General features: G+C 50.0%; 1 protein-coding gene across 1 annotated transcript in view; it reads right to left on the bottom strand.

The window, feature by feature from the left end:
• The window catches only part of LOXL2 (lysyl oxidase like 2), a 113,071-nt gene that overhangs the window by 41,881 nt on the left and 45,575 nt on the right, over positions 1 to 25,615 (bottom strand). The window contains exons 4-5 of the mRNA XM_042243127.2: positions 10,504 to 10,715; positions 4,380 to 4,602 (exon numbers count right to left, since the gene is read on the bottom strand). Of these exons, the coding sequence (XP_042099061.1) occupies positions 4,380 to 4,602; positions 10,504 to 10,715 (435 nt within the window). The remainder of the gene's footprint in view (positions 1 to 4,379; positions 4,603 to 10,503; positions 10,716 to 25,615) is intronic.

Below are 25,615 nucleotides of genomic sequence, written 5' to 3'. Positions count from 1 at the left end.
GCCCAGACCAGGCCAGCCCTTCAGGAGATACAGCCCCACCAGATATTCAGAGAGAGTAGGTGGTTACAGTTTGTTGTTCACTCACTAAGTGGTGTCCCTCTATTTTGTGACCCCATGGACTGCAGCATGCCGGGTTCCTCTGCCCATGGGATTTCCCAGCAAGAATACTAGAGTGGGTTGCCATTTCCTTCTCCAGGGGGTCTTCCCAAAGCAAGGGTTGAACCCCCATCTCCTGTGTCTCCTGCATTAGCAGGTGGATTCTTTACCACCGTGCCAACTGGGAAGCCCCAGTTATAGTTTAATTGCCCCTAATTGCTCACCATCGGCCATGAAGCCTTAATAGTCTTATGGGGTTTATTTATAATTGCACAGGAGTAAGATCCACTCTTCACAAGCATAGTAATCCCACTGGATCATACCTTACAAGATAGGAGACAGGTCATTTGACTCCCATCTGCCCACATACCCTGCTTTGCATCAGTTTCTCTGTGTGTGTGTGTGTGTGTGTGTGTGTGCATGCGCGCATGTTGGGGTGGGCAACTCAGAAGGCTGTGAGGCTCTGAACTATTGATTCTATTTGATTCAATACAAAGGGAGTATGGGGTAACTGTGCAGCCCTTCTGCGTGTGTGGGATCAGACCAGAGTCACTGTTGTACTTTGGCCTCTGCAGTTCACAGCCCCGGACTCCATCCCACTCACTGACGGAGGCATCCCACTTTCATCCCACCCCTGAATGAGGCAGGCCTGGTCGGTGGTAGTGTCTTTCAAACATTAACATACACCAGTCACCTTGAGCTTCCCTCGTGGCTCAGTCGGTAAAGAATCTACCTGCAGTGCGGGAGACTGCAATGCATGAGATGCGGGTTCAGTCCTTGGGTTGGGAAGATCCCCTTTAACCCCCTCCAGTGTTCTTGCTTGGAGAATCCCATGGACAGAGGAGCCTGGCGGGCTACAGTCTACGGGTTGAAAGTGTCGGACATGACTTAGCAACTAAAACCACCACCACCTCTAAGAAAACCATCACCCGTTACCTTGAAAGCCAAGGCATTGAACAAGAGCCTGTGTCTCCATCTTCCGGTCAAGGTCTGCACCCCAATTTACTGACCTTGGTAATGACCCTGGCACTAGAGGGAGAAGAAAAGAGGGACAGGGAGGGGCTGCAAAACCCCTCACTGGCTTCAGGAATCTTTATTCTAGCTTTAGCAGAACACGACAAATACAGCTGCTGGATCCAGCCAGATGGCTGTAGAATCATGACCTTTCCCTTCCCCCACTTCCCTTCCCAAGCTGCCTAGCCAGATTCCAGGGTCCCCTTCCCATGGAGCGGACCATCCGTGACTCAAGCTTGTGGGAGGCAGAGTTCCAAGTAACCTCACCCCATCTAGCAGTGGCCAGGCAGAGTCAGCTGGCCCTGGAGGAAAACAAAGAAGGGAAAATGTGATGTAAGCCTCGCTTGATCTTTTTTTTTTAAATTTGTTTGGTATAACTTGATTCCTCTGCTTTCAACCACACAGTAAGAGGAATTCCAAAACAGTAGGACCTAGTATTCCGGATGACACATGAGGCAAGCTCAGAGGCTCAGGCTGAGGCTGTGGAAAGGATGTGGCCATCAAATCATGTGGCTGGGGTGGGGGGAAGCGAGGGGCCATGGGGGCCGCCACTGTCCAGGTGTGCCTGTGTGGCCTGCCTGCACACGTGAGATGTGTGTGGGGAAGGGCTGAGGGTGGGGGAGGGCTGGTTGCTGGCCAGAAGTGTCTGGAAGACACCCCAAAGAGTTCCCACACCCTCTGGTCAATGCCTGGACTTGCTGCATTCACTTCATGCCTTTTATTTAAGGCTTATTCTTTTGTCCAAATACACCACCCCAGCCTTTCCAAATACAGCACCAAAAGCTGTTTATCTGGTTTCTGCATCAGTTTCCCATTTCTACAGGATAAGTAGATAGAGGATCACTCCCCATCCTCGAGCAGGTTGATAGATGTTGACGGAGAGGAGAGATTGGAGAGGGAGATGGGGTGAGGGACTTCCCAGGTGGCACTAGTGGTAAAGAACCTGCCTGCCAATGCAAGAGACACAAGAGGCGTGGGTTTGATCCTCGGGTCAGGAAGATCCCCTGGAGGAGGGTATGACAACCCACTCTAGTATTCTTGCCTGGAGAATCCCATGAACAGAGGAGCTTGGCAGGCTATAGTCCATAGGGTGGTATAGAGTCAGACATGACTAAAGGGACTTAGCACAAACCCACGCATGGGGGAGAAATGGGGGAGGGGACAGCAGACGCAGAGTGGGGCTGCCTCGACTTGGGGAGGGGCTGTTACTATCCTCCCCCCAGTACCAATTCCCAAGTTTCATCTGGCACAGGGCATCATTCCTTAATAAATGATTAGCTCTCTTTCCCACACTATCCCTCTACTGTTCCCACCCACTGGCCTGGATTAGTAGTTTCCAGAACATGCATGTCACAGAGAACCTTTAGGGATATGTGCGAAAAGAGAGTGGGAAAAAGATGAGCCAACTAGTGATTTCCGAGGGAAGAGAGAATAGTTCGCTTGCTCTTCTTCAGGGGGGCTTCCCAGGTAGCTCAAATGGTAGTAAAGAATACCCCTGCAATGCAGGAGACCTGGGTTCAATCCCTGGGTTGGGAAGATCCCCTGGAGGAGGGCATGGCAACCCACTCCAGTATTCTTGCCTGGAGAATTCCCACAGACAGAGGAGCCTGGTGGGCTACAGTCCATGGGGTAGCAAAGAGTTGGGCAATACTGAGTGACTAACATTTTCACTCTCTTTCACTTTTCTTCAGAGAAGTCATCAAGCCTGCCTTGGCCGGGAGAGCTCACCAGTCCTGAGGAATCCGTCAGCTGAGATGGGGATGATAATTCAGATGTGCATCCACACCTCTTTAATACACCTCCCCCCACATGCAGGTACTGATTCACAAACATACAGTGTGATAACAGGCACAGATGACATAGATGTGGTGAGGATGTTTCCACTTACAGGAAGTCCCCTATGTACGGACCTTCAAGTTGTGAACCATCAAAGGTGTGAACTTGTGTTTGCATGCCCAGTTACATAAGTTAGTTCAAGTGTCCAGCGTCCATTGTCACGTGGCTGCATCCTCTGCAAGTGCGCTTTTCTGAACCTTCCTATACAGCACTAGACACTAAACAGTAGTAGCTGTTGTTTAGCCGCTCAGTTGTATCCGACTCTTTGCGACCCCATAGACTGTAGTCCACCAGGCTCCTCTGTCCATGGCATTTCCCAGGCAAGAATACTGGAATAGTGGCCATTTCCTTCTCCAGGGGATCTTCCTGACCCAGGGATCGAACCCTTGTCTCCTGCAATGGCAGGTGGATTCTTTATAACTGAGCCACCAGGGAACCCCATAGACTATAGCAGTACGATATTTTTATTTCAAGCCTAGGATGTCCGGAAGCAAATGTACGATATTTTTATTTCAAGCCTAGGATGTCCGGAAGCAAATGTAAAAGCAGTGGTACGTAGCTGATTGTGTTAGTTGGGTACCTAGGCTAATTTTGCTGGACTATGTACAAAACGGATTTTTAACTGACTCTTGGAACAAAAGTCATCCATATGTAGGGACTTACTGTACTAACTCTGAAAGCTTTTAAAAGTTGTTATTCTTTCTGACGCAGAATAAGTAAAACCTGTTTGAAAACCATTGTAGTTGATTTCTTGTGCTTTTGAGAGATGGATCACGTTTCCAGTGGCTCTGAAAGTGAATGTTACTCCCTCAGTTGTGTCTGACTCTTTGTGACCCCATGCACTATAGCCTGCCAGGCTCCTCTGTCCATGGAATTCTCCAGGCAAGAATACTGGAGTGGATGGCCATTCCTTTCTCCAGGGGATCTTCCCAACTTAGGGATTGAACTCATGTCTCCTGCATTGCAGGCAGATTGCTTTCCCATCTGAGACACCGGGGAAGCCTGCCGAGGGCTCTAGGATGCTTGATTTCTCTGGGAATCGCCCAGGGGCCCCTAGTTCTCACCCCGACCCTTCATGCCGGTCCACAGACAGCACACAGAACCTGTGAGGGTCAGGAGTGAGGCATAGCCCTCTCGTGGGTGTTTGTCTGCCACAGGGGGGACACTAGTCTCAGAGTTGAGCAGCAGTGAGTGCCAGAAGGACAGGTAGAGGTGCTAAGGATTGGGGGCAGGCTCCCAGCTGCTTGTCACACCCCAGCAGTGGCATCTATCAGTGAGGCTGGCCCTGACAAGTATCCTGCATCTTCCTGCCCTCTAGAAAAGTGGTCCGAGTTGCTGCTGGTTCTTTTGGCTGGGGGAGAGGGGGTTCCCTGTCTGATCCTTTAACCACCAGCCCACCCCTCCAGGTACCAAATCTGCCACCCCATCCTCACCTCTGGCTTATAGGCTTTCCGGAATCTTGATGGTCCTTCAGGACTGAAGACCTGGCCAGGCACGCAGCTCACTACAGCTGGAAGCCCATTCTCACAGGTGACGTTCTTGACGGGGTCCAGCGACACCTGAGGGCCCAGCTTGCAGCTGGAGATGTGGGCCTCCGTGCCTGTGCAGTCCATGGAGTATGGCCAGTAGCGCTGCTTCTTGCGGGCGGCAAACATCCTGCGGAAGACGAGACAGGGCAGGTGACCAAGACATCACGGTGCCCACCCCTCCCTCTTTCACAGCTGGGCAACTGACCCCTGCCCGGGGCCGGTCACTGAGGTAGTAGAACCAGATAGACCTGGTCCCTGCTCCTGCAGTTCAGTCTTGCTCCAGACAGGGCTCTGCAGGGCATGTCTGCCAGCACTCACTGGTCATGCTGGGCAGTGGGGAGCCAGACCTGGAAGGGCAGCCATGGCTTGCTGCTTCCAGGGAGCTCACATTCTAGGAGACAAGGGTCTAACTCGGTGTGTGTGCATGCTAAGTCGCTTCAGTCATGTCTGACTCTGTGACCCTATGAACCATGGCCCACCAGGCTTGTCTGTCCATAGGATTCTCCAGGAAAGAACACTGTAGTGAGTTGCCATGCCCTCCTCCAGGGGATCTTCCCAACCCAGGGACTGAACCCAAGTCTCTTATATCTCCTGCGTTGGCAGGCAGGTTCTCTACCAATAGTGCCAGCTGGGAAGCCCCTAACTCAGTGTAGTGACATATGATACTAATGCTGATAGATGCAAAGTGTAAAAAGGGATCTTGGAGAGACAAATACAATGTGATATCCCTCAGCCAAAAAAAAAAAGAAAGAAAAAAAAGAAATAATGCCATTTGCAGCAACATGGATGGACCTGGAGATGATTATACCAAGTGAAGTAAGTCAGACAGAAAAAGACAAATATCATAGGATATCACTTATGTGTGGAATCTAAAACAAATATTACAAAATATATACAAAACACAGACAGACTCAACAGACATAGGAAACAAACTTGTGGCTGCCAAAGCAGCGAAGGGGGGAAGCCGCCCTGCCCTCTCTCCTGTCCTGGGTCTTCGAAGCCTGTGTACTCATGGGTGATTGGCAGAATCCAGTGAGACGCACTGCTGCTGGACTGCCCAGAGGAGGGGCTGCCCAGGGCAGGTTGGCTCCAGAGGAACAGAAGCGGAGTCCTGTCCCTATTGGTCTAGCAGGCCTGGAGCTTTCTGCTCTGCCTCAGAGTGAACAGGATGTGAACAGAGAGGAAGGGTAGACCTGACAGATGCCATTGATATCTCTCCTTACCAAAAGCTGCAACTGGTAGTAATTCTATTCTATGCATGCAACGACACAGAATCCTTGAAAGGAAAAGGACTGCCTTGGAAAGCTCAGGGTTTGTGCTTGACATAGCTAGAGCCAGAGCACGGAACTACACAGGAAGACTGTTAATAATCCCAAGAGCCGGGGCTTCCCTGGTGGCACAGTCGACGGGAGTCCACCTGCCAGTGCAGGGGACACAAGTTCGATCCCTGGTCTGGGAGGATTCTACATGTTACGGCGCACCTAAGCCCACGCACCATCACTACTGAGCCTGTGCTCTAGAGCCTGGGAGCTGCAACTACGGAGCCCACGCAGCCTAGAGCCTGTACTTTACAACAAGAGAAGCCACTGCAATAAGAAACTTCTGCACTGCAACAGAGTCGCCCCCGCTTGCCGCAACTAGAGAAAGCCTGTGCAAAGCAATGAAGACCACGTGTAGCCAAAATAAATAAGAAGCAAGAAAGAGTTCCAAGAGCCATTGGCCCTCCCCATTCCCTGGAAGGCCCCTGCACTTGGAAACACAGCCTCCAGTTTGTGTCCCATGACACACATGGGACAGAACACGCTTGAGGTGGCGGGTAGGATATTATAGCTTGTTACGACACTCCCACAGTTGGGCAAGCAAACACACCCAGGGGACATCAGGCGCACAGGGAGCGGTCAGGTCTCACTGGGTCGGAACATCTAGCTCCCAGTTTTCAGTGACCACCAGGCTCTCCCAGGAACAGATGTACTGAGCTCTCAACACAGAGTGAGGCTACCTCAGCAGACAGAACTGCTCTTCCTTCCCCAGAGAGCCCCTCTGTCCTCTGACATCAGATCACAGGAATGCAATCCTCCACAGGCCTCCACCAGGGCAGCCCACCCCGCCCCCATGAGTCACTCTTACAGGCCACCCCTCCCCCACGCCCGGATGCAGACATGGGGATGCAGACAGGAGGCAGTGGGGAGGATGTATGGGCTTCCTAGGGGGCTCTAGTGGTAAAGAACCTGCCTGCCAATGGAGGAGACATTAGAGACGTGGGTTCTCTCCCTGGGTTGGGAAGACCCGCTGGAGAAGAGCATGGCAACCCACTCCAGTGTTCTTGCCTGGAGAACCCCATGGACAGAGGAGCCTGGTGGGCTGCAGTCCATGGGGTCGCAAAGAGTCGGACATGACTGCAGTGGCTTAGCGTGCACAAGCACACATGGACAACCCACTCTAGGCCTGATGGTGGGTGACTGGAGTTACAGGACAGCCACTGGCCAAGTGGGAAGCTTGCTTGAGAAAGAGGTATAGGCTGATGGCTGGGTAACATTGAGCTGAACTGATTCAACTGAAAATGAAAAGTCCTCCTTGCTCTCCTCCAGCCAAGGAGCAAACCAGACTTGGTAGGGATTCTGCCAGCTCTGTGAGACTGTCTACTTCAATTATGCATTCTGGAACTAGGGAAATAACCACAGTGTGGGTTCCGGGACCCACTGAGCCCACTGTGATATGGACCTGCACCAAAACTCCACTGATCACCTGACGTCCATACTGACTGTGGGCCTCAAGGATGTTTGGGTCCCTGGAATCAGGGTCCGTTCAGAGCCCATGTCCTGTGGTTCCTGAAAGTTCTGATCATTTCCTTTCCTCCAGTGTACAATACAATGACCTTGGGTAAAAGATCATAGGTCCCTTTGGGTAAATGACTAACAGTGTACACTTCTGGCAGTGTGCCACAGTCCTTCTTCAAGGAGACCTGGCCTCCTCTTCATTCAAGGGCTTATAGGTCTGTAAACTTTCTCAACTCTGGACATTGAGGGGCTGGACCTGTTTTTATGATTCAGATCAGATGTTTTTCTCTTAACCTAGAACTTTTCTGCTTTTACAGATTGAGTAAGAATCAGAGAGGCTTCCTATTTCACTTCTGGGAACACCATGAGACAGCCAGCTACATCAACTGGTCAACCCCACAAGTCTGCAGGGGCCAGTCTGTTCTGATTGCTGCTTTGACTTTGTTGGCCACTCAGTAGCCACGCCCATCTTGCCTTTGGCCTTGGGTGCTGTCACCTGGTCCCTGCCACCCGGGATCTAATTACCCCCACTGCATTTAGGTTCCCTGACCTGCAGTGACTGCAGCCCCCACCCTGAGGTCTGGCTTACAGAGAAGAGTCCTCAGGGAACTCTTAAGAACGAACCAGGGAGGGGGGGATTCCTTGGAGGTCCAGTGGTTAAGAATCCTCCTTGCAATGCAGGGGACACGATTTGATCCCTGGTCAGGGAACCTAAGACCCCATAAGCTGCGGAGCAACTGAGCCTTCAAGCACTGGAGAGCGTGTGCCACAACTAGAGAGCTTGTGCACCATAGTGAAAGATCTCACACGCCACAGCCAAGACCGATGCAGACAAATAAATGAATAAATATTAAGGTAAATAAATAAAAGAGCCAGAGAGGGAGTCAGGGCTCCCCTTATAGATTTATTCCTTTCTGTCATGGTGAAACATCTGCCTTTTGAACCCTCCCAGGGTCTTAGATGACAAATCCATGGCAACATTCTAGTCTCCCCAAGCTTCTGAACCCCTTTCTCTACATGAAACCAAGGGGGTCCAGCATTTCTAATTTGGTCTGGTGGGCCTCCTTTTGGTCCCTGTTTCAGCCAGCTCACCAAAGCCTTAGAGTCCTAACTCCCGAGATGCAACATGAGAGGCAGTCTCTATTCAGTAATCTTGTATCAATAAATCAATAACAATAATGGGATCTTGCTTTAAGAAAAAGAAAATGACTACACAATATTCCTGGTCTGGGAGATGGGGCCCTGTGGCTTCAGTTTGATCAATTTCCAGGTACATGTACCACTTCCCAGTTCGTAGAGGATCATGTGGAGCCCAGCTGCCAAAACGGACCTGAGGTCGGAGATCCCGATCTCCCTTCAAAAGCCAGAAGATGACTCTGCTCCACCCACAGTTGAGGAAGCCCTCTGAACAAGCCACATGTTGCCTGGCCTCAAGCACCCCGTCCTGCTGCAGAGCAGGACTGATGGCAGCCTTCCCGCTCCCAGGACTGGGCAAAGACCTGTGCCAGGCTGGGGACTCTGGTGGGGCCAGCAGGTAGGAAGCCTGTCAGGGGAAGGGATCTACTTTTCTTGGCTCCAATTGGAAGGAAAGGCTGAGAAAGGTGTCTCCAGGGAAGGAGCCAGCCAGCCAGCGGGAATTCTGTAAACTATTTAGAGAACGGGACCACCCTGCCTGCCCCCATCCCACCCTGTGCAAACAGGAAGATCTGGGGCATGTCTGGGGCGGCTGGGGGCAGGAATCAGCACCAGGCAGCTCAGCTGCCAGCACTCACCCTCATGGGGAACCAGAGGCTCTGATCGAAGGAGCCAGGCTGAGCCCAGGAAGGAAAGAAGCCTGCACTGACCCCAGGGATTGGGAGGAAGAGTTGGGGGAGAGACCCCTGTTTCCTGGCTGGAAGCCACCTCTCTCCTTGGCTTGAAAGGGAAGAGGTAGTAAGTCTGCACTCTTGAGGAGGGTGGACCCTGCTGCTGGAGACCTGGGTTTGGATCCTGAATCTGCCACTTCCTAGTTTTATCACCTCTCTCTGACTTCATTCCTTTAGCTGTAACATAAACCTCTTTCTAGAATTGTGGAGCTTAAGCGGCTAAGAGGGCTTCCTTGGTGGCTCAGATGGTAAAGAATCCACCTGCAATGCGTAAGACCCAGGTTTGATCCCTGAGTCAGGAAGATCCCCTAGAGAAAGGAACAGCTACCCACTCCAGTATTCTTGCCATTGGGTCACAAAGACTCAGACATGACTGAGCGACTAACACTTAAGAGACTAAGAACAGAGCCACTTGGCATGTAGTCAGCGCTCAGTAAAGCAGATTATTATCCTTATTAGAGGAGATAAGAAGACCCCATGACCAGTCAATACAACAGCCTGTCATGGACTGAAAACCCTTCACCAGACACCTCTCTGGGCAAATTACTCTAAGTCTCCTTGTCATCTACCCTTTCCCTGCCTGGGGAGATATTAACTTTGGAAACTATAACAGCATCACAAGATTTACTCAGGATGAGTGTAACTGAATCCACTAGTTTCTCATTTTCCTAACAGTTGCAGATTTCTCATAATCACTTCAAGGGGGCAGAGGACAGAGGTGGTCCCAGCCACTGCATTCTATGTCTGCATCTCCATTGCTGCGCTGCAGATAGGTTCATCAGCACTATCTTTCTATGCTATGCTAAGTCACTTCAGTCGTGTCCGACTCTGTGCAACCCCCTAGACGACAGCCCACCAGGCTCCCCCATCCCTGGGATTCTCCAGGCAAGAACACTGGAGTGGGTTGCCATTTCCTTCTCCAATGCATGAAAGTGGAAAGTGAAAGTGAAGTCGCTCAGTCTTGTCCAACTCTTAGCGACCCCATGGACTACAGACCACCAGGGTCCTCCGTCCATGGGATTTTCCAGGCAGGAGTACTGGAGTGGGGTGCCATTGCATCTTTCTAGATTGCATATATATGGGTGAATATTTGATACGGCAAAGCAGGCTTCCCTGGTGGCTCAGTGGTAAAGAATCTGCTTGCAATGCGGGAGACACAGGTTTGATCCCTGGGTCAGAATATCCTCTGGAGGAGGGCACGGCAACCCACTCCAGTATTCTTGCCTGGAGAATCCTATGAACAGAGGAGCCTGGCAAGCTACAGCCTGTAGGGTCACAAAGAGTCTACTGAGCACACACACATGCACACTGAGCTACTGCAAAGCTGCCTTAAGACAAGGTGGGGCCAGAGTCCCACCACTCAGAGTCCCTGCCCAGACTCCTTACTTGTACACTTTGGTGTTGTAGGTCTTCTCCCCAGGGAAGCCGAACATGCCGCAGACCACGCGGGAGTTCTTAGCCGTCCAGTGCTTGTCACAGATCTGCTTCCACGTCTTGCCCTCCTTTATCTCCACGTAGCCCTCTGTCACTGGGGTACGCTTGCGGAAGGCGGAGAGGATGGCTCGGATCCGGATGTCCTCCACTTGGATGTTCATGTTCTGGGAGGGGAGGGGGTGGAAGGAGATGGGTGACCTTCCTGGTCTGGCCCTGGGGAGGTGATGGCAGACTGGGCTTATCCTGAGAGTCTGCCCGCCTCTCCCCTCGGGCTCTTGGGGGGCTGTGGGTGCTCCCCAAGAGCACACAGCACATGCAGTGGGGCTGCAGGAACCAGAAGAGAAGGAGCAGGGTGACCCAGGCAATCAGAGACTTAGGGGACCCCAGCGCTCCTCCTCTATCCTATCAAAAACACCAGAGGGCAGCAGCCTCCTCATGCAGCGGTCTTAAAGAGCAGAGGAGAGAATCATGTTCTTTGAATGCTGTATTCTAGAGGCAAAATCATTCGGATGCTTGTATTTTACTCCAAAGCATCTGTGTGCAGGCCTGGGAGTGAGTGTGCGTGCCTTCCCAGCAATCTTCCTGTAAAACTGAAATTTTGGACAGATGAGCCCCAGATACCCTCAGCTGGTGGGGCCACGTTGCACACTGCCTCATGTACTCCCCTCATGTCAGCAGTCTTCAGGGTGAAAAGCCAGAAGAGAAGGGGGAGGGTTTGGAGAGAAGGGGGAGGGAAGGAGGTGTGTGCCTGGACCCAGGCCAGCCAAGTAAGAGGGGCAAGCCTGGGGCCCAGGAGGTAGGGATGCACATAGTCATGCAACTATGTAAGGAGAAGAAAGGAAAGATTCTGAATGTCTTGAGGCCCTTGTCTTGAAAGCCCCTGTTCACCCCTTTCCTCTCCCCATTTCTGTGGCAGTGAGCGAAAAGGCAGGAGCCTGCTAGGAGGCTGTGGAGAAGGCTGGGGCTTGAAGGTGGGCTCCTCTCCCAGCCCCTGACACTGGGCTGCTCTGTCCCTGCCCCTAGCCCATACTTGAGCCCCCAGGGATTTGGTCAGACAGGGGGCCTCAAGAGGCCAAGCTGGATGGAGGAACAGAGGCCTACCTGGAATTTTCCAGGATGTTATCTTTTATGTTTTTCCAAGGTTCTCATAAATCTGCCCCAAACACTAAGGACGCTCCAGAATCTCTCACTTCCAGCCCGTCTTCTTTCTGCCCCTGCCCAATGGGGCCACCACCAGCTCTCACAAGGCTCCCCAGCTGAGTCCCTGCCTCCCTGCTCTCCTCCATCCATCTGGCACAGGGCCAGCCCCCAGAGGACTCCTTCTAAACCACAACTAACCTTTTCCCTTGGCTGACCACACCTATACCTCAGCCCCCAATCTATAGCCAGCTAGGATGATGCTGGGAAGATTGAAGGTGGAGAAGAAGGGGACAACAGAGGATGAGATGGTTGGATGGTTATCACTGACTCAATGAACATGAGTTTGAACAAGATCCGGGAGAGAGTGAACGACAGGGAAGCCTGGCATGCTGCAGCCTATGGGGTTGCAAAGAGTCAGACACACCTGAGCGACTGAATAACAATAATAGGACAATAACAAGTACCACTACTTTCTGAGCATTTTCTCACTTAATCCTCAAACAGTAGAGGTCTTTATAGTTAGTGTCATCTCCATTTTCCAGGTAAGAATACTGGGTGACTCCAGTGATCTCCCAGGACTACAGAGAGGCAGAGAGCACCTGAGATTTGGTGGGACTGGGCAGGGGCACTGGCAGAGAGGAAGCCAACGACCTGGATGCCCACACCCCCGTCCAGCCAGGATGCAAATGAACTGGGAGTTTGAACAGAACCATTATTTGGGTGCCCAGGGATTCAGGTCTCCTTGCCACTGGCTTCAGGGTGCAAAGCCAGGCCCCATTTCCCCAGTCCTGCGAGGTGGTGGAAAGTATGTTGGCCGGGGTGGTGGTAGAGGGGGTGGCATCTAGCTCTGGTTCCTTTCCATGCAGAGCGGAAGGAAAGCCGCCAGTGGCAGGATTATGTTTGCCAGCCTGGATCCTTGGATCTGTTACAGCTCCCAGTCAGGCCACAGGGCTCGCGCCCCCAAGACACATGGACAGGAGTGAGCAAGAAAGGGCTGGATGTCTAGACCGGCTCATGGGCCAGCCCCCTCCTCCGACTTACCACCTCGGTAGGCCAGGCTGGGATTCCAGCATATAAGGAATGTGTGATGCCCAGAAGGAAAGTTACCCGCTGTGGCACTGGACCTGAGAGCTGCACAGGGCAGGCAGGCTGGGCAGACTTGATTAAATTCACAGATCCTCCCCTTCCTCCCGTCCCCCTCCTCCCCTCCCCAGCCCCTTTCCCCCATCTCAGCCTATGGAGCATCAGCTCAGCTGAGATACAGAGTGTGAACCCAGAGCGAGGAAGGCCAGGGTAGGGGAGCTCAACAGACCCTTGTCTTTAGGCAGGGCCACGTCCCCTCAGCAGAATAATGACTGGTGGGCAAGCTAGGTAGGGTCCCAGATGCAGGAAATGAGGCTCAGAGGAGAGAAAGTGCTAGAACTGACGTCACTGTTCTTGTGTTCCCACTGACCCACTGCATGTGTGTGTGTGGGCACTAGAGTGTATGTCTGGCGTCACGAATATGTCTCTCTGGGTGTGTGTCTCTGCACGTGTTTGTGCGCCCACGTATGTGTCTCTCAGGGAGCTCGCGGCTCCTGTGTGTCCGTGTGCAGGCGGATGTGCACATGTCTATGCGTTGTGTGGAGTGTGTGTCTGTGCGTGCGGTAGAGGAAGATGCAGAGGGTTTTCTTGCAAAGCCCCGGGAGAGCAGTCAGGCAAGTTCCTTCTCCTCTTCTCTCTCCACAGAACTAATTTCTTCCCACCATCTTGGGCTCAAATCCACCTCAGTCAGTCATTCATTCATCCCATAAAACACAGTCTCTCCCTCCAAGGACCCAGCCAGCCTCCTCCCTACTGCCCAACCCTGGGGCCCTGGTTCTTCTCCAAATCATAACGATTATGTGGGCCCTCATTCATCAAATGCCAGCCAATTCATTATGTGTCAGGCTCTGCACTCAGAACTTTGCGTCCATCCCCTTCCTCAGTTCCCATAACAACCAGTGAGAGGGCTAACGGTATACCCTGACTACAGGCGAAAAGCAAGAAAACTTGGCGAGGTTTGGCATCTTCCCCAAGTTCACACAGCCAGTAAGTAGATAAACAAGGTTGAAGACTGAGTTTTGACTCCAAGTCCCTGCCCAGGCTCACCACAATGGGCCTCTGGGTCTTCACCCTTCTGCCAGCTACTGAGAGGACACACCTGCGCCTGGGACTCAGCCTTCTGAGGCATCCTTTGGGGGTCCGCCCAATGAAAGCCCACATTTGAAGTCCACCCTGCGCCCCGCCCAGAGAAGCTATGAGTCAGGCCAGAGTGTACGTGAGAAGAGAAGGCTGCCTCCCAGCTGCTCTTGGACTCAGGCCAGGGGGCAGCAGGGAAACCCTCAGTGGCATGCAGTCAGGGCTCGCTGCTGGCTAACGAGCTCACAGGGGCTGTTCAGAGAGTTCTGTGTAGGAAAACACACGTACACACACAACGGCCCTCCTGACCTCACCGCCTTGGAATCCTTTCCATAACCGCAAGCAGTAGAATTCTTTTTCCCCCTAGAAGTTCAACTTCAAAAGAGCAGTGAAGATTTGAAACACTAAAACCTAATCACATTTTTCTTTTCTAACAGATGTCTCTTTTATAGACTTGCATGTTTCACATTTAGCTCAAGAGCCCAGAAGCCACCAATATATCTGACCTCTTTTAAAACTCGAAAGTCTGAAGGCTAGCCCTCCGGCCAGAGACCGGAGTTCACCAAACTCTCCAAAAGGCTTCCCTTCCAGGAATTCACAGAACCTTCTGGACTTGTGCTACTCAAACTCAGCACATCTCCAGGGAGGGTCTGAGCCCTGGGAGTGACTATCACTGGCTTCCAAAGGGGAAAATCAGGGTGCCCTGAGGCCATAACCTGCCCTGCTGTACCTAGCTGGGTGGTGGAAAGAAGGGCTGGTGAATGATCACCCGGGCTGGTCTCCCAGTCTTGCGCTTGAATGACATTTCACATTTGCAGCATCTGTGAATGACTTGCAGATTCCACAGTGTGACAGTCTGGGGCTATTGCCAAGGAGGAAAAATCACCAGTTTTGAAAGTCTAGTTGGGGATTGCATCAGGGAAAGATTCAGGGGGAGGCAAGGCAAGCAACCCTCTAAGGACACGCTTCACTGCTGAGAGTCGGCACTCGGCTCATCGCCTCCTGTGGAGGGCCTGTTTCCAAGAGCCAGATCTTAGTCCAATTCTTCCCCTCCCTCCCTCTAGAAGTTGTCATTTAATTATGCAGTTAATTACTTGATGTATCAGACCAAGCCTTCCCACCTGAGAAGTGGTGTCAGGTGGGAGGATGGAGAGGTAGTGGTCCACCAGCATCCCACCAGGACAGACAACTGGTTCATTCTGCATAAGGGCTGCTCCCTTCCCTCTACAGCTAACAGGTTCCTGCATCTTGCTCTCAAAGCCCTTTATTTATTTGGCTATTTTCTAAATTACTTATTTATTTAATTTTTGGCTGTGCTGGTTTTCACTGCTGCATGGGCGTTTCTCTAGTTGCCGTGAGTGGGGCTACTCTGTAGTTAGGGTGTTCGGGCTTCTCACTGCAGTGGCTTCTCTTGTTAAGGAGCATGGGCTCTGGAGAGTGGGGTTTCAGTAGCTGCAGCAGGTGGGCTCAGTAGTTGTGGCTCCTGGGCTCTAGAGCACAGGCTCAATAGTTGTGGTGAATGGGCTTAGTTGCTCTGCGGCATGTGGGATCTTCCTAGACCAGGGATCAAACCTGTGTCTCCTGCACTGGCAGGCAGATTCTTTACCACTGAGCCACCAGGGAAGCCCTATTCGGCTATTATTAAAAAATGGGCTTCCAGATAGAGATCCATTTTCCCAGGTGCCACCCTGGCAACTTCATCAGCACCTCACACTAAATGCACCCAGGATGCCCTTGGTCTTCCCTCTTCTCACTGAGAGAGGCGACGCCCTCCCAGTTTGCAGCCTGCAAGCCTCTTGCTCCCTCTCTCTTCCTTGCTCCTGTGGCTCGTTCTGCCCCAGCCATGCTTTTCCTACCCTTCCATCTCCCTCCCATTTCTGTTGCCCAGGCAGGTGTGCAGTGAGAACTGTGGAAGTAAGAGAAGAACATCACAATTCTGTTTCTTTGGGGCAGATGAATGACTGACCCAGTCCTCCTCAAAGGTGGCTGGGATATCCATCCAGCTGACTACCATGCACTTGTGCGTTTAGCTCAAAATCTTCCCGTGGCTCCCCGAGGTCTTATACTCCAGGTCAAGAGCCTTCCTGATCAGACCCACCTCATCCCTCCCTGTTCTTTCTCCAGCCTTGAGCATCCCTTGTTGCCAGGCTGGTGCCGCTCTTTTAATGCCAGCATCAAGCTGCTTCCTGCAATCCTTTTTAGCTTTCTCTCTACCAGTAAGCATCCTCCTGACCCTTAGAAATAATCTCACTCATTCGGTCATTTGAAGAACTCCAGCTGAAGGATACCAGTCTCAGGAACTGTGTGAGGATGACATTAGTCAAGCAGATCAGCAAGTCACTTGTTGTCCCTCATGGCAGAGGGGGAAAGCTAGTTAGGATCCTCTCTTCCATGAGGCACCTCCTCCCTCAAATATCTCATCCACACAGATTTGACTTCTTTATTCTCTAGCATTTGCTTTCTGAGTCCCTCAGTTTATCCTTGGCTTATATTGACTATCTTGTAGTATTGATGTTTCCACGAGTTTTGCCACCTCAGACTGTGAGTCGCTCAAGGACAAACTTGTTTTTTATTCATTCCTGTATCCCCATGGCAACTAGCACCAGACACAACACATAGTGGGTCCTCACATATTTTTGTAATAAACTACTACTAATGATCATTTTAAAAAATCCAATCACAGGAATTCAGCTTAACTAGAAATGCTGAGTTCTCAAGCCAGAAGTGTAATAAAGACCCTCTTTATTCTTTGTTTAATGCAAAACAAACATTGAGGCTTGCCTCTGTTCACAGCATAAGCACTTCTTGTGTGAGTAACCAATGGACAAGGAGATAGCTGCACTTTTATCCATGCGATCTCTTGCCATCCGAGCTATTTAACACCCTCCCCTCTTCCCCCTAGAAATCTGAGGCTAATAAATAGTTATTGAATGGAATTAAAAGCTGATCTGACCATCAGCACGTGTTCAGTCAGTTTATCCAAATTGGTAACATCTGTAAACAGCGTGAGACATGTTGTACTGGAAGAGGCTGGCTACACTGTAATTATCCCTGTTTGATGATCAAATCTGAAATTCACAGCCTAAGAAGTTCCTGGGAACATTTTCGAGCCAGTGATTCCAACTGGGCCAGATGGATGAAAGGGAAGAGGGAAGGCAGTGTGGTGATTTCTGTTGCTCAGCTCTGTGTGATGGAGACCTGCCTGGGTGGAGGGGATCAGGATGGGAGTGGCACCAGAGCTGAGGTCATGCCGAACCACCAGAGGAGAAAGCTGGCAGTCTGGGCTGTTCTCCTATAAATCAAGAGCTTTGCAATGCTGCTGGAGAATCAAATGCTCTGTTTCATTTTCCAACCTGAAAGCAGTGGAGCAGGTAACAGAGGTTGCTTCCTTGGAGACCAGGCAAGGGCTGCTGACCACAGGAAGCTGGCACGACCCTTGTGCCTGCAATGGTCCCTCTAAGCCAGCGGGAGTGCTGAGGCCACAGATCAAGTAAGTCTGTGGACCTGGCCAAACCGCCCAGCACGCTCCCAGGTGGGGTACCTGATGCCTCTCTTCCTAGCAACCATCACCATGGTGGCAAAGTAATGACTTCACTGTTTGTTAGTCGCTCAGTTGTGTCTGACTCTTTGCGACCCCATGGACTATAGCCCACCAGGCTCCTCTGTCCATGGGATTCTCCAGGCAAAAATACTGGAGTGGGTAGTTATTCCCTTCTCCAGGGGATCTTCCTAACCCAGGGATCTAACGCTGGTCTTCTGCATTGCAGGTGGATTCTTTACCATTTGAGCCACCAGGGAAGCCCCTTTCTCCACTACTGGACAGCAAACTTCAGGACGGTGAGACTGTCCTTGAATATCATTAGTGATTCCCAGTACCCAGCATAGAATCTAGTGCTCAATTAAAATGTACTGAATGAATGAATGAACAGACAGCCTCCAGCTGCCTTAGCAAGAGCCGCATGGAGATGGGGTAGGGGCAGTCATTGTCACTGACCCCTCTGGCGTGGCCAACTCTAATGGGCCACCTGGTCTCTTTGCCACCACCCTTTACCCTAGTCATATCAGAAGCCCCACCCTACAGAAAAGACCTTCCCAGCCAGGGCAGAGAGAAGCTTTCTCGAGCCCACCTCAAGCCCCTACTTCTTCCATAGAGAATCCATCCCACAAATCTCTCCCCATGAACCTCTCCCTTTTGAAACAGCTGCACAATTTACCATCCCATCCACACTGTTCAAAGTTGGAGTACAGGACTTCCCTGGTGGTCCACTGGTTAAGAGTCCGGGGACACCAGTCCAATCCCTGGTCCAGGAAGATCTCACATGCCATGGCGCCTCTAAGCCCCTGTGCCACAAGTGCTGAATCTGAGCTCTAGGGCCTCAGTTAGTGAAGCCTAAGCCCCTGGAGCCTGTGCTCTAGAACAAGAGAAACCCCCGCAATGAGAAGCCTATGCACCACAATGGGAGAACAGGCCCCTCCTCGCCGCAACTAGAAAAAGCCTGCTCAGAGCAGCAAAGACTCAGCGCAGCCAAAAACTGATTAATTTAAAAAATTTTACAGTTGGAGTACATATTACCATTCATTTATTTCATCCAAAACCAATTATAAGGCTACTTAGTCACCGATTTCATCCAATGAGTAAGTAAAACATTACCTATTTCTTTCAGCTTACAAGCAATCATGATGGTGTTTATGATTTTCAAAGGGTTGTGGGTACAGCACAGTGGTAAGGAGTCAGGGTTCCCAAATCTGCCAGGATGTGTCCAGTTTCAAATAGTCTGTTCTGAATGCCTTTTTACTTCTTGGATGTGGTGAAAAATAGGTCACCCTCGAACTCCTCTTGTGCCCCTTGTGGTGGCTGGTGAGCCCAGACCATGCCGAGGCTCTCGATAAACAGAATTATGGAATGTTAGCACCAGACAGGGTATATATAATACCTCTTCTTGCCCAAGCTCCCTGTAGGGGAGAATCCCTGCCTGGAGAATCCCATGGACAGAGGAGCCTGGCAGGCTGCAGGCCATGGGGTTGCACAGAGTCGAACATGACTGTAGTGACTTAGCACACAGAGTTAATTACCCCTTTCCTGTCTTCAGGCTTCCACCCTCAAGAGCCCCCAGATGCTGGGGAGATAAGGCTGCTGCTAGGGGGAAAGCCCTGAAGCATTTGGCAGTTAACTGTGACTAATAAAAACCTGGACTCTTGGAATTTAAAAAATGCGCAACAGCCTCTGTCCCTGTGGTTAAGAGCAGAAGAAAGAGGTTTTTCAGGTCTCCAGGTCCCTCCAGTAGGAGGTGAGAGTGTGGAGGGGAGGGGTACCGGATGCCCCCACCGTTGGAAGTGAATATTCTCCTCCCACCTCCATCCTCCTGGCCCCTCCAGACCTCCTGGGCTGCCTGCTGTCACAAAAGAGAAATTGGGGCTCTGAGGCCACTCAGAGGATATGTGTGTTAGTCACTAAGTTGTCCGACTCTTTGTAACCCTGTGGACTGTAGCCCACCAGGCTTCTCTGTCCATGGAATTTTCCAGGCAAGAATACTGGGATGAGAAGCCATTCCCTTCTCCAGGGGATCTTCCTGACCCAGGAATCGAACCCAGATCTCTAGCATTGGAGGCGGATTCTTTATCATCTGAGCCACCAGGAAAGCCCATAGGCCACCCTTAAAATCTCACAGCTGGAGGATTTCTAATCAGTTCTGGGAACCTAACTGCTATGGCAAAAAGAGCCTTTCAAAACTGGTAGAGGGCTTCCCTGATGGTCCAGGGGCTGGGAATTCGTCTGCCAATGCAGAAGACATTGATCCCTGGTTTGGGAAGATCCCACATATTGCAGGGCAACCAAGCTTATGCGCCGTAACTACTGAAGCCCATGCACCCTAGAACCTGTGCTCTGCAACAGGAGAAGCCACCACGATGGGAAGCCCCCCGTACCACAACTAGAGAAAGCCCACATGCAGCAACGAAGACCCAGAGAGGCCAAAAATAAAAATAAGTTTTAAAAAATGAGTAGAGAAGAAAGTGAGGTGGGGAGGCTGAAGAAAAGGAAAAGACCCGTTATGTTCCCTGACCTAACAGCACCCGGCCCCAGCCACGAGCCTCTCTATGAGCACATGACTTAGCAATGTGCAGACGGCCCAGAGCAGGGACGGCTGCTCACAGGGCATCTGGATTTGTAATCTCCCCTTATCTAATGCTTTTTCCAACTTGTCCACAGCCACAGACAGGAAACAAAGCCTCTTGATTTAAGAGCCTCTGAACTCCTGGGAGGTTTGCTTGGAGCTCTGTTTTATAGGTTTAGAAAAGATCTGTGCACTTTAAACCAACAGTATTGAACATTTATTATTTGCTCCTGCTTTCCTCTTTTGAAGAAGGTTTTGAGAATTGGCCTGAGACTCATTTTTTTCCCCCTGTATAAAATGCTGTTTGGTGTCCAGGGACCCAAGAAGGGTCAGTTCCTCTGGACATATAGTTGCAAGTCTCAGGCTCCAAAGGGGCCAGAACTTAGGGGTCCTGCCTCCCACTCTGGGGTCTAAAACTCAGACCACAGTAAAGGGGAGAACGGAGATCCTGCTTGGTTAATTTTCTGGAAGAAATGAACCCAGGCTGGTGAATCAGCAGTAAGGCAAATCTCTTATAACATTTTATAGTCTGCATGCACTTTTCCAGAAATCATCTGGTTTTCCCCCCTACAGATTGTTTAAACCCCGTTGTAAACGATGAGTGCACGCCATGCCATTCTGAAGGAGTAACCACTGCCACTCCGGATTACAAACTGTCATAGCTGGAAGGGATCGAAATCAACCAACTCATCTTAAAGAAGGGAGTAGACTTGCTCTGTGCTCTGGCCAAACTCTCCCTGGGTGGGGTCATCCCTCTGAAGAAGAAGCACTTTTTCCCTCCTCTAAAAGGGAATTTATGAAGTGTCAGGGGCCCCTGAGGATGCTCCAGGCAGATGTAGGACTCCACGGAAGCACAGTTAGCTCATGGAGTGAAATTCCATCCTCTAGGCCCCAGGGCTTAGTGACTCACGCCTCTGGCATCCCAGAGTGGGATGAACTTGGTCTAGACGGATGCCGTTTTCTTCCACTGGCTGCTTGGGGAAATTTCAATGTGCTCTGGAGAAGGCACAAGCCTGTGAGGGTCATCTCTAAAGGTCTGTGATCTGTCTTCAACCTCCAGGCATCTACGAGGGTGGATATGCTAGAACCTGGTCACGCCCATTCAAAATAAGGGTGAGAAGAGATGGGAGTGTCTTTGTGATCTTCCCTAGACTGATCATCTGTGCCTGGGATCACAAGACGCAGAGAAGTCATTAACTTGACTCTTCACTCGTGGCCACTTTTGAATTTATGAGCCCTACCTGGGGGACATTGAGGGGAGGTGGGGCTTTAATTTTCACTGTGATGCACAACAGTGAGGGTGGAAAGTGTCTGCTTTCAAGGCCAAAGTCATGATGTGCCGGAGAGAACATGAGAACGCACACTAGCAGACAACCCTTCTCTGCATGTGTCTGTGTGTGTGTGTGTCTGTAACAGGCATGACCCCAATTCACACAATGGTCATGCGTGTGTGTGTGTGTGTGTGTGTGTGTGTGTGCGTACTCAGTTGAGTCCAACTCTTTGCAACCGTATGGACTGTAGCCCCCAGGCCTCTCTGTCCATTGGATTTCCCAGGCCAAGAATACTGGAGTAGGTTGCCATTTCCTCCTCCAGGAGATCTTCCTGACCCAGGGATTGAACCCGCATCTCCCGGCGTTCCTGCACTGCAAGCAGATTCTTTACCACTGAGCCGTGGGGGGAGTCTGACACACAATGGTGGTCACTGCCAGTAGTCAGCTAGTGTGCACCCCCTGTGTGGGCTGGCTGGGTGCACTTTCAGAGATGCAGATAAACATGGGGTCTTCAGTTCAGTTCAGTCACTCAGTCATGTCTGACTCTTTGCAACCCTATGAATGGCAGCAAGCCAGGCCTCCCTATTCATCACCATCTCCCGGAGTTCACTAAGACTCACGTCCATCGAGTCCGTAATGCCATCCAGCCATCTCATCCTCTGTCGTCCCTTTCTCCTCCTGCCCCCAATCCCTCCCAGCATCAGAGTCTTTTCCAATGAGTCAACTCTTCGCATGAGGTGGCCAAAGTACTGGAGTTTCAGCTTTAGCATCATTCCTTCCAAAGAAATCCCAGGGCTGATCTCCTTCAGAATGGACTGGTTGGATCTCCTTGCAGTCCAAGGGACTCTCAAGAGTCTTCTCCAACACCACAGTTCAAAAGCATCAATTCTTCGGCACTCAGCCTTCTTCACAGTCCAACTCTCACATCCATACATGACCACAGGAAAAACCATAGCCTTGACTAGACGGACCTTAGTCAGCAAAGTAATGTCTCTGCTTTTGAATATACTGTCTAGGTTGATCATAACTTTTCTTCCAAGGAGTGAGCGTCTTTTAATTTCATGGCTGCAGTCACCATCTGCAGTGATTTTGGAGCCCCAAAAAATAAAGTCTGACACTGTTTCCCCATCTATTTCCCATGAAGTGATGGGACCAGATGCCATGATCTTCGTTTTCTGAATGTTGAGCTTTAAGCCAACTTTTTTGCTCTCCTCTTTCACTTTCATCAAGAGGCTCTTTAGTTCCTCTTCACTTTCTGCCATAAGGGTGGTGTCATCTGCATATCTGAGGTTATTGATATTTCTCCCGGCAATCTTGATTTCAGCTTGTGTTTCTTCCAGTCCAGCGTTTCTCACGATGTACTCTGCATATAAGTTAAATAAGCAGGGTGACAATATACAGCCTTGACGGACTCCTTTTCCTATTTGGAACCAGTCTGTTGTTCCATGTCCAGTTCTAACTGTTGCTTCCTGACATGCATACAGATTTCTCAAGAGGCAGGTTAGGTGGTCTGGTATTCCCACCTCTTTCAGAATTGTCCACAGTTTATTGTGACCCACACAGTCAAAGGCTTTGGCATAGTCAATAAAGCAGAAGTAGATGTTTATCTGGAACTCTCTTGCTTTTTTGATGACCCAGCGGATGTTGGCAATTTGATCTCTGGTTCCTCTGCCTTTTCTAAAACCAGCTTGAACATCAGGGAGTTCACGGTTCACGTACTGCTGAAGCCTAGCTTGGAGAATTTTGAGCATTACTTTACTAGCGTGTGAGATGAGTGCAATTGTACAGTAGTTTGAGCATTCTTTGGCATTGCCTTTCTTTGGGATTGGAATGAAAACTGACCTTTTCCAGTCCTGTGGCCACTGCTGAGTTTTCCAAATTTGCTGGCATATTGAGTGCAGCACTTTCACAGCATCATCTTCAGGATTTGAAACAGCTCAACTGGAATTCCATCACCTCCACTAGCTTTGTTCATAGTGATGTTTTCTAAGGCCCACTTGACTTCACTTTCCAAGATGTCTGGCTCTAGATTAGTGATCACATCATCATGATTATCTGGGTCATGAAGATCTTTTTTGTATAGTTCTTCTGTGTATTGTTGCCACCTCTTCTTAATATCTTCTGCTTCTGTTAGGTCCATACCATTTCTGTCCTTTATCGAGCCCATCTTTGCATGAAATGTTCCCTTGGTATCTCTAATTTTCTTGAAGAGATGTCTAGTTTTTCCCATTCTATTGTTTTCCTCTATTTCTGTGCATTGATCGCTGAAGAAGGCTTTCTTATCTCTTCTTGCTATTCTTTGAAACTCTGGTAATCACCTTATCCCATGTCCTTCCCATGTAGGGATTTGGCTGCCATATTCCTTGCAGGAGATCATCCAGTTCCTGCTTAAACTACACTGGGGACAAGGAGCTTACCACTCACAGGGCAGCCTGTCTCCTATGTTACAGAGTCCTTGCACAGTGTTGAAATGTGTAGCCCCATCACTCAGCCTTAAAGAGTTTTCATATTCAGCTGAAATCTACATCCCAATCCGTCACCATTCATCTTAGTTTTGGGAGTTAAGCCAAATTATAAATGCTCTTGTCCACGGTAGCACTTCAATATTTGAAGAGAACCAACATCTCTTCCATCTTATCTCTTTTCTTGAAACAATGTCTTCATTTCCTCATGTGATGTGGTTTCCAGACCTGTCTCCACATGGCTGGTCCTTACTCTGGATGACCTAGTTAAGAGATGGCCCTGGAACTTCACTCACTTCTTGGTCCAAAAAGCAAAGAGTTTAGGAAAAATGTCCCCTTCCCCTCAACCAAGTGTATCAGTTTACACGCACTTTTCTAGCAGCCATACCATACTGTTGGCTTATACTGAGCTTTTAGGCAACCAATCACTTTCAGGGATCTTTTAATTACAATCAACACTTTCAGTCTCTCTTCCTGGCTTTTGCTCTGTAGTTGTTTTTTTCTTTTTTTTCCTCATGAACCTTGATATAGAACCTTATATTCATCCCGAACACATTCCAAGACTTCCCTGATGGTTCAGCGTCTAAGACTCCATGCTCTCAATCCACCCTGCTTATTTAACTTATGTGCAAAGTACATCATGTAAAATGTCTGACTGGATGACTCGCAAGCTGGAATCAAGATTGCTGGGAGAAATATGAATAGCCACAGATAAACAGATGATACCACTCTAATAGCAGAAAGCAAATAGGAACTAAAGAGTCTCTTGATGAGGGTGATAGAGGAGAGTGAAAAGCTGGCGTAAAACTCAACATTCAAAAAGCTAAGATTATGGCATCTGGTCCCATCACTTCATGGCAAATAGATGGGCAAAAAGTGGAAACAGTGACAAATTTCATTTTCTTGGGCTGCAAAATCACTGCAGATGGTGATTGCAGCCATGAAATTAAAAGACACTTGCTCCTTGGAAGAAAAGCTATGACAAACCTAGACAGTGTATTAAAAAGCAGAGACATCACTTTGCTGACAAAGGTTCATCTAGTCATAGCTATGATTTTTCCAGTAGTCATGTATGGATGTGAGAGTTGGACCATAAAGAAGGCTGAGTGCCAAAAAACTGATGCTTTCAAATTGTGGCATTGGAGAATACTCTTGAGAGTCCCTTAGTCAGCAAGGAGATCAAGCCAGTCAATCCTAAAGGAAATCAGTCCTAAATATTCATTAGAAGGACTGATGCTGAAGCTGAAGCTCCAATACTTTGGCCACATGATGTGAAGAGCCAACTCAGTGGAAAAGACCTTGATGCTGGGAAAGATTGAAAGCAAAAGGAGAAGGGACAGCAGAGGATGAAGTGGTTAGACAGCATCACCAACTCAATAGACATGAACTTAGGCAAGCTCCGGGAGACAGTGAAAGTCAGGGAGGGCTGACATGCTGTAGTCCATAGGATCACAAAGAGTCAGAAACAACTTAGCAACTGAACAACAACAAAACTTCCCTGGTCCACACACATCTAACAGGAGACATTTTTCTAGCCAAGAGGAGTGATTCCATGACTTCAGCTACTGACACAGCTATTATATGAGGTATTTCGGAGAAACTTGTCACATCCCACAAATATCCCTTGTAGGTAGCCTGGGTGACTCCCTACTCATCAGGCCAACCCTGCCCATAAGCATAAGCTTAGCCACAAAGTCCTGGATAGAAGAATTTTCTGGCAGCTCTCCAAGGTTCTGGTCAGACACCCTGAGATCTAGGCCCATTCCTGACCTACTTTAAGCAGATACCAAAGGGAAGAGGTTACAGGGGACTGCTCATCAACTGAAGATTTTCACAGCATCCCTGGCTAGACAGGAAAGCTCCTAGTTTGACCCCTGGTAACCAATCTGATTCATATGACAGCAAGAGGGAGGTCTTC

The sequence above is a fragment of the Ovis aries genome, chromosome 2 (assembly GCF_016772045.2).
Source record: "Ovis aries strain OAR_USU_Benz2616 breed Rambouillet chromosome 2, ARS-UI_Ramb_v3.0, whole genome shotgun sequence".
In the NCBI taxonomy this organism is placed as follows: Eukaryota; Metazoa; Chordata; class Mammalia; order Artiodactyla; family Bovidae; genus Ovis; species Ovis aries.
The sequence above is the reverse complement of the archived record's forward strand: the minus strand, read 5'-3'. Positions and strand labels throughout refer to the sequence as shown.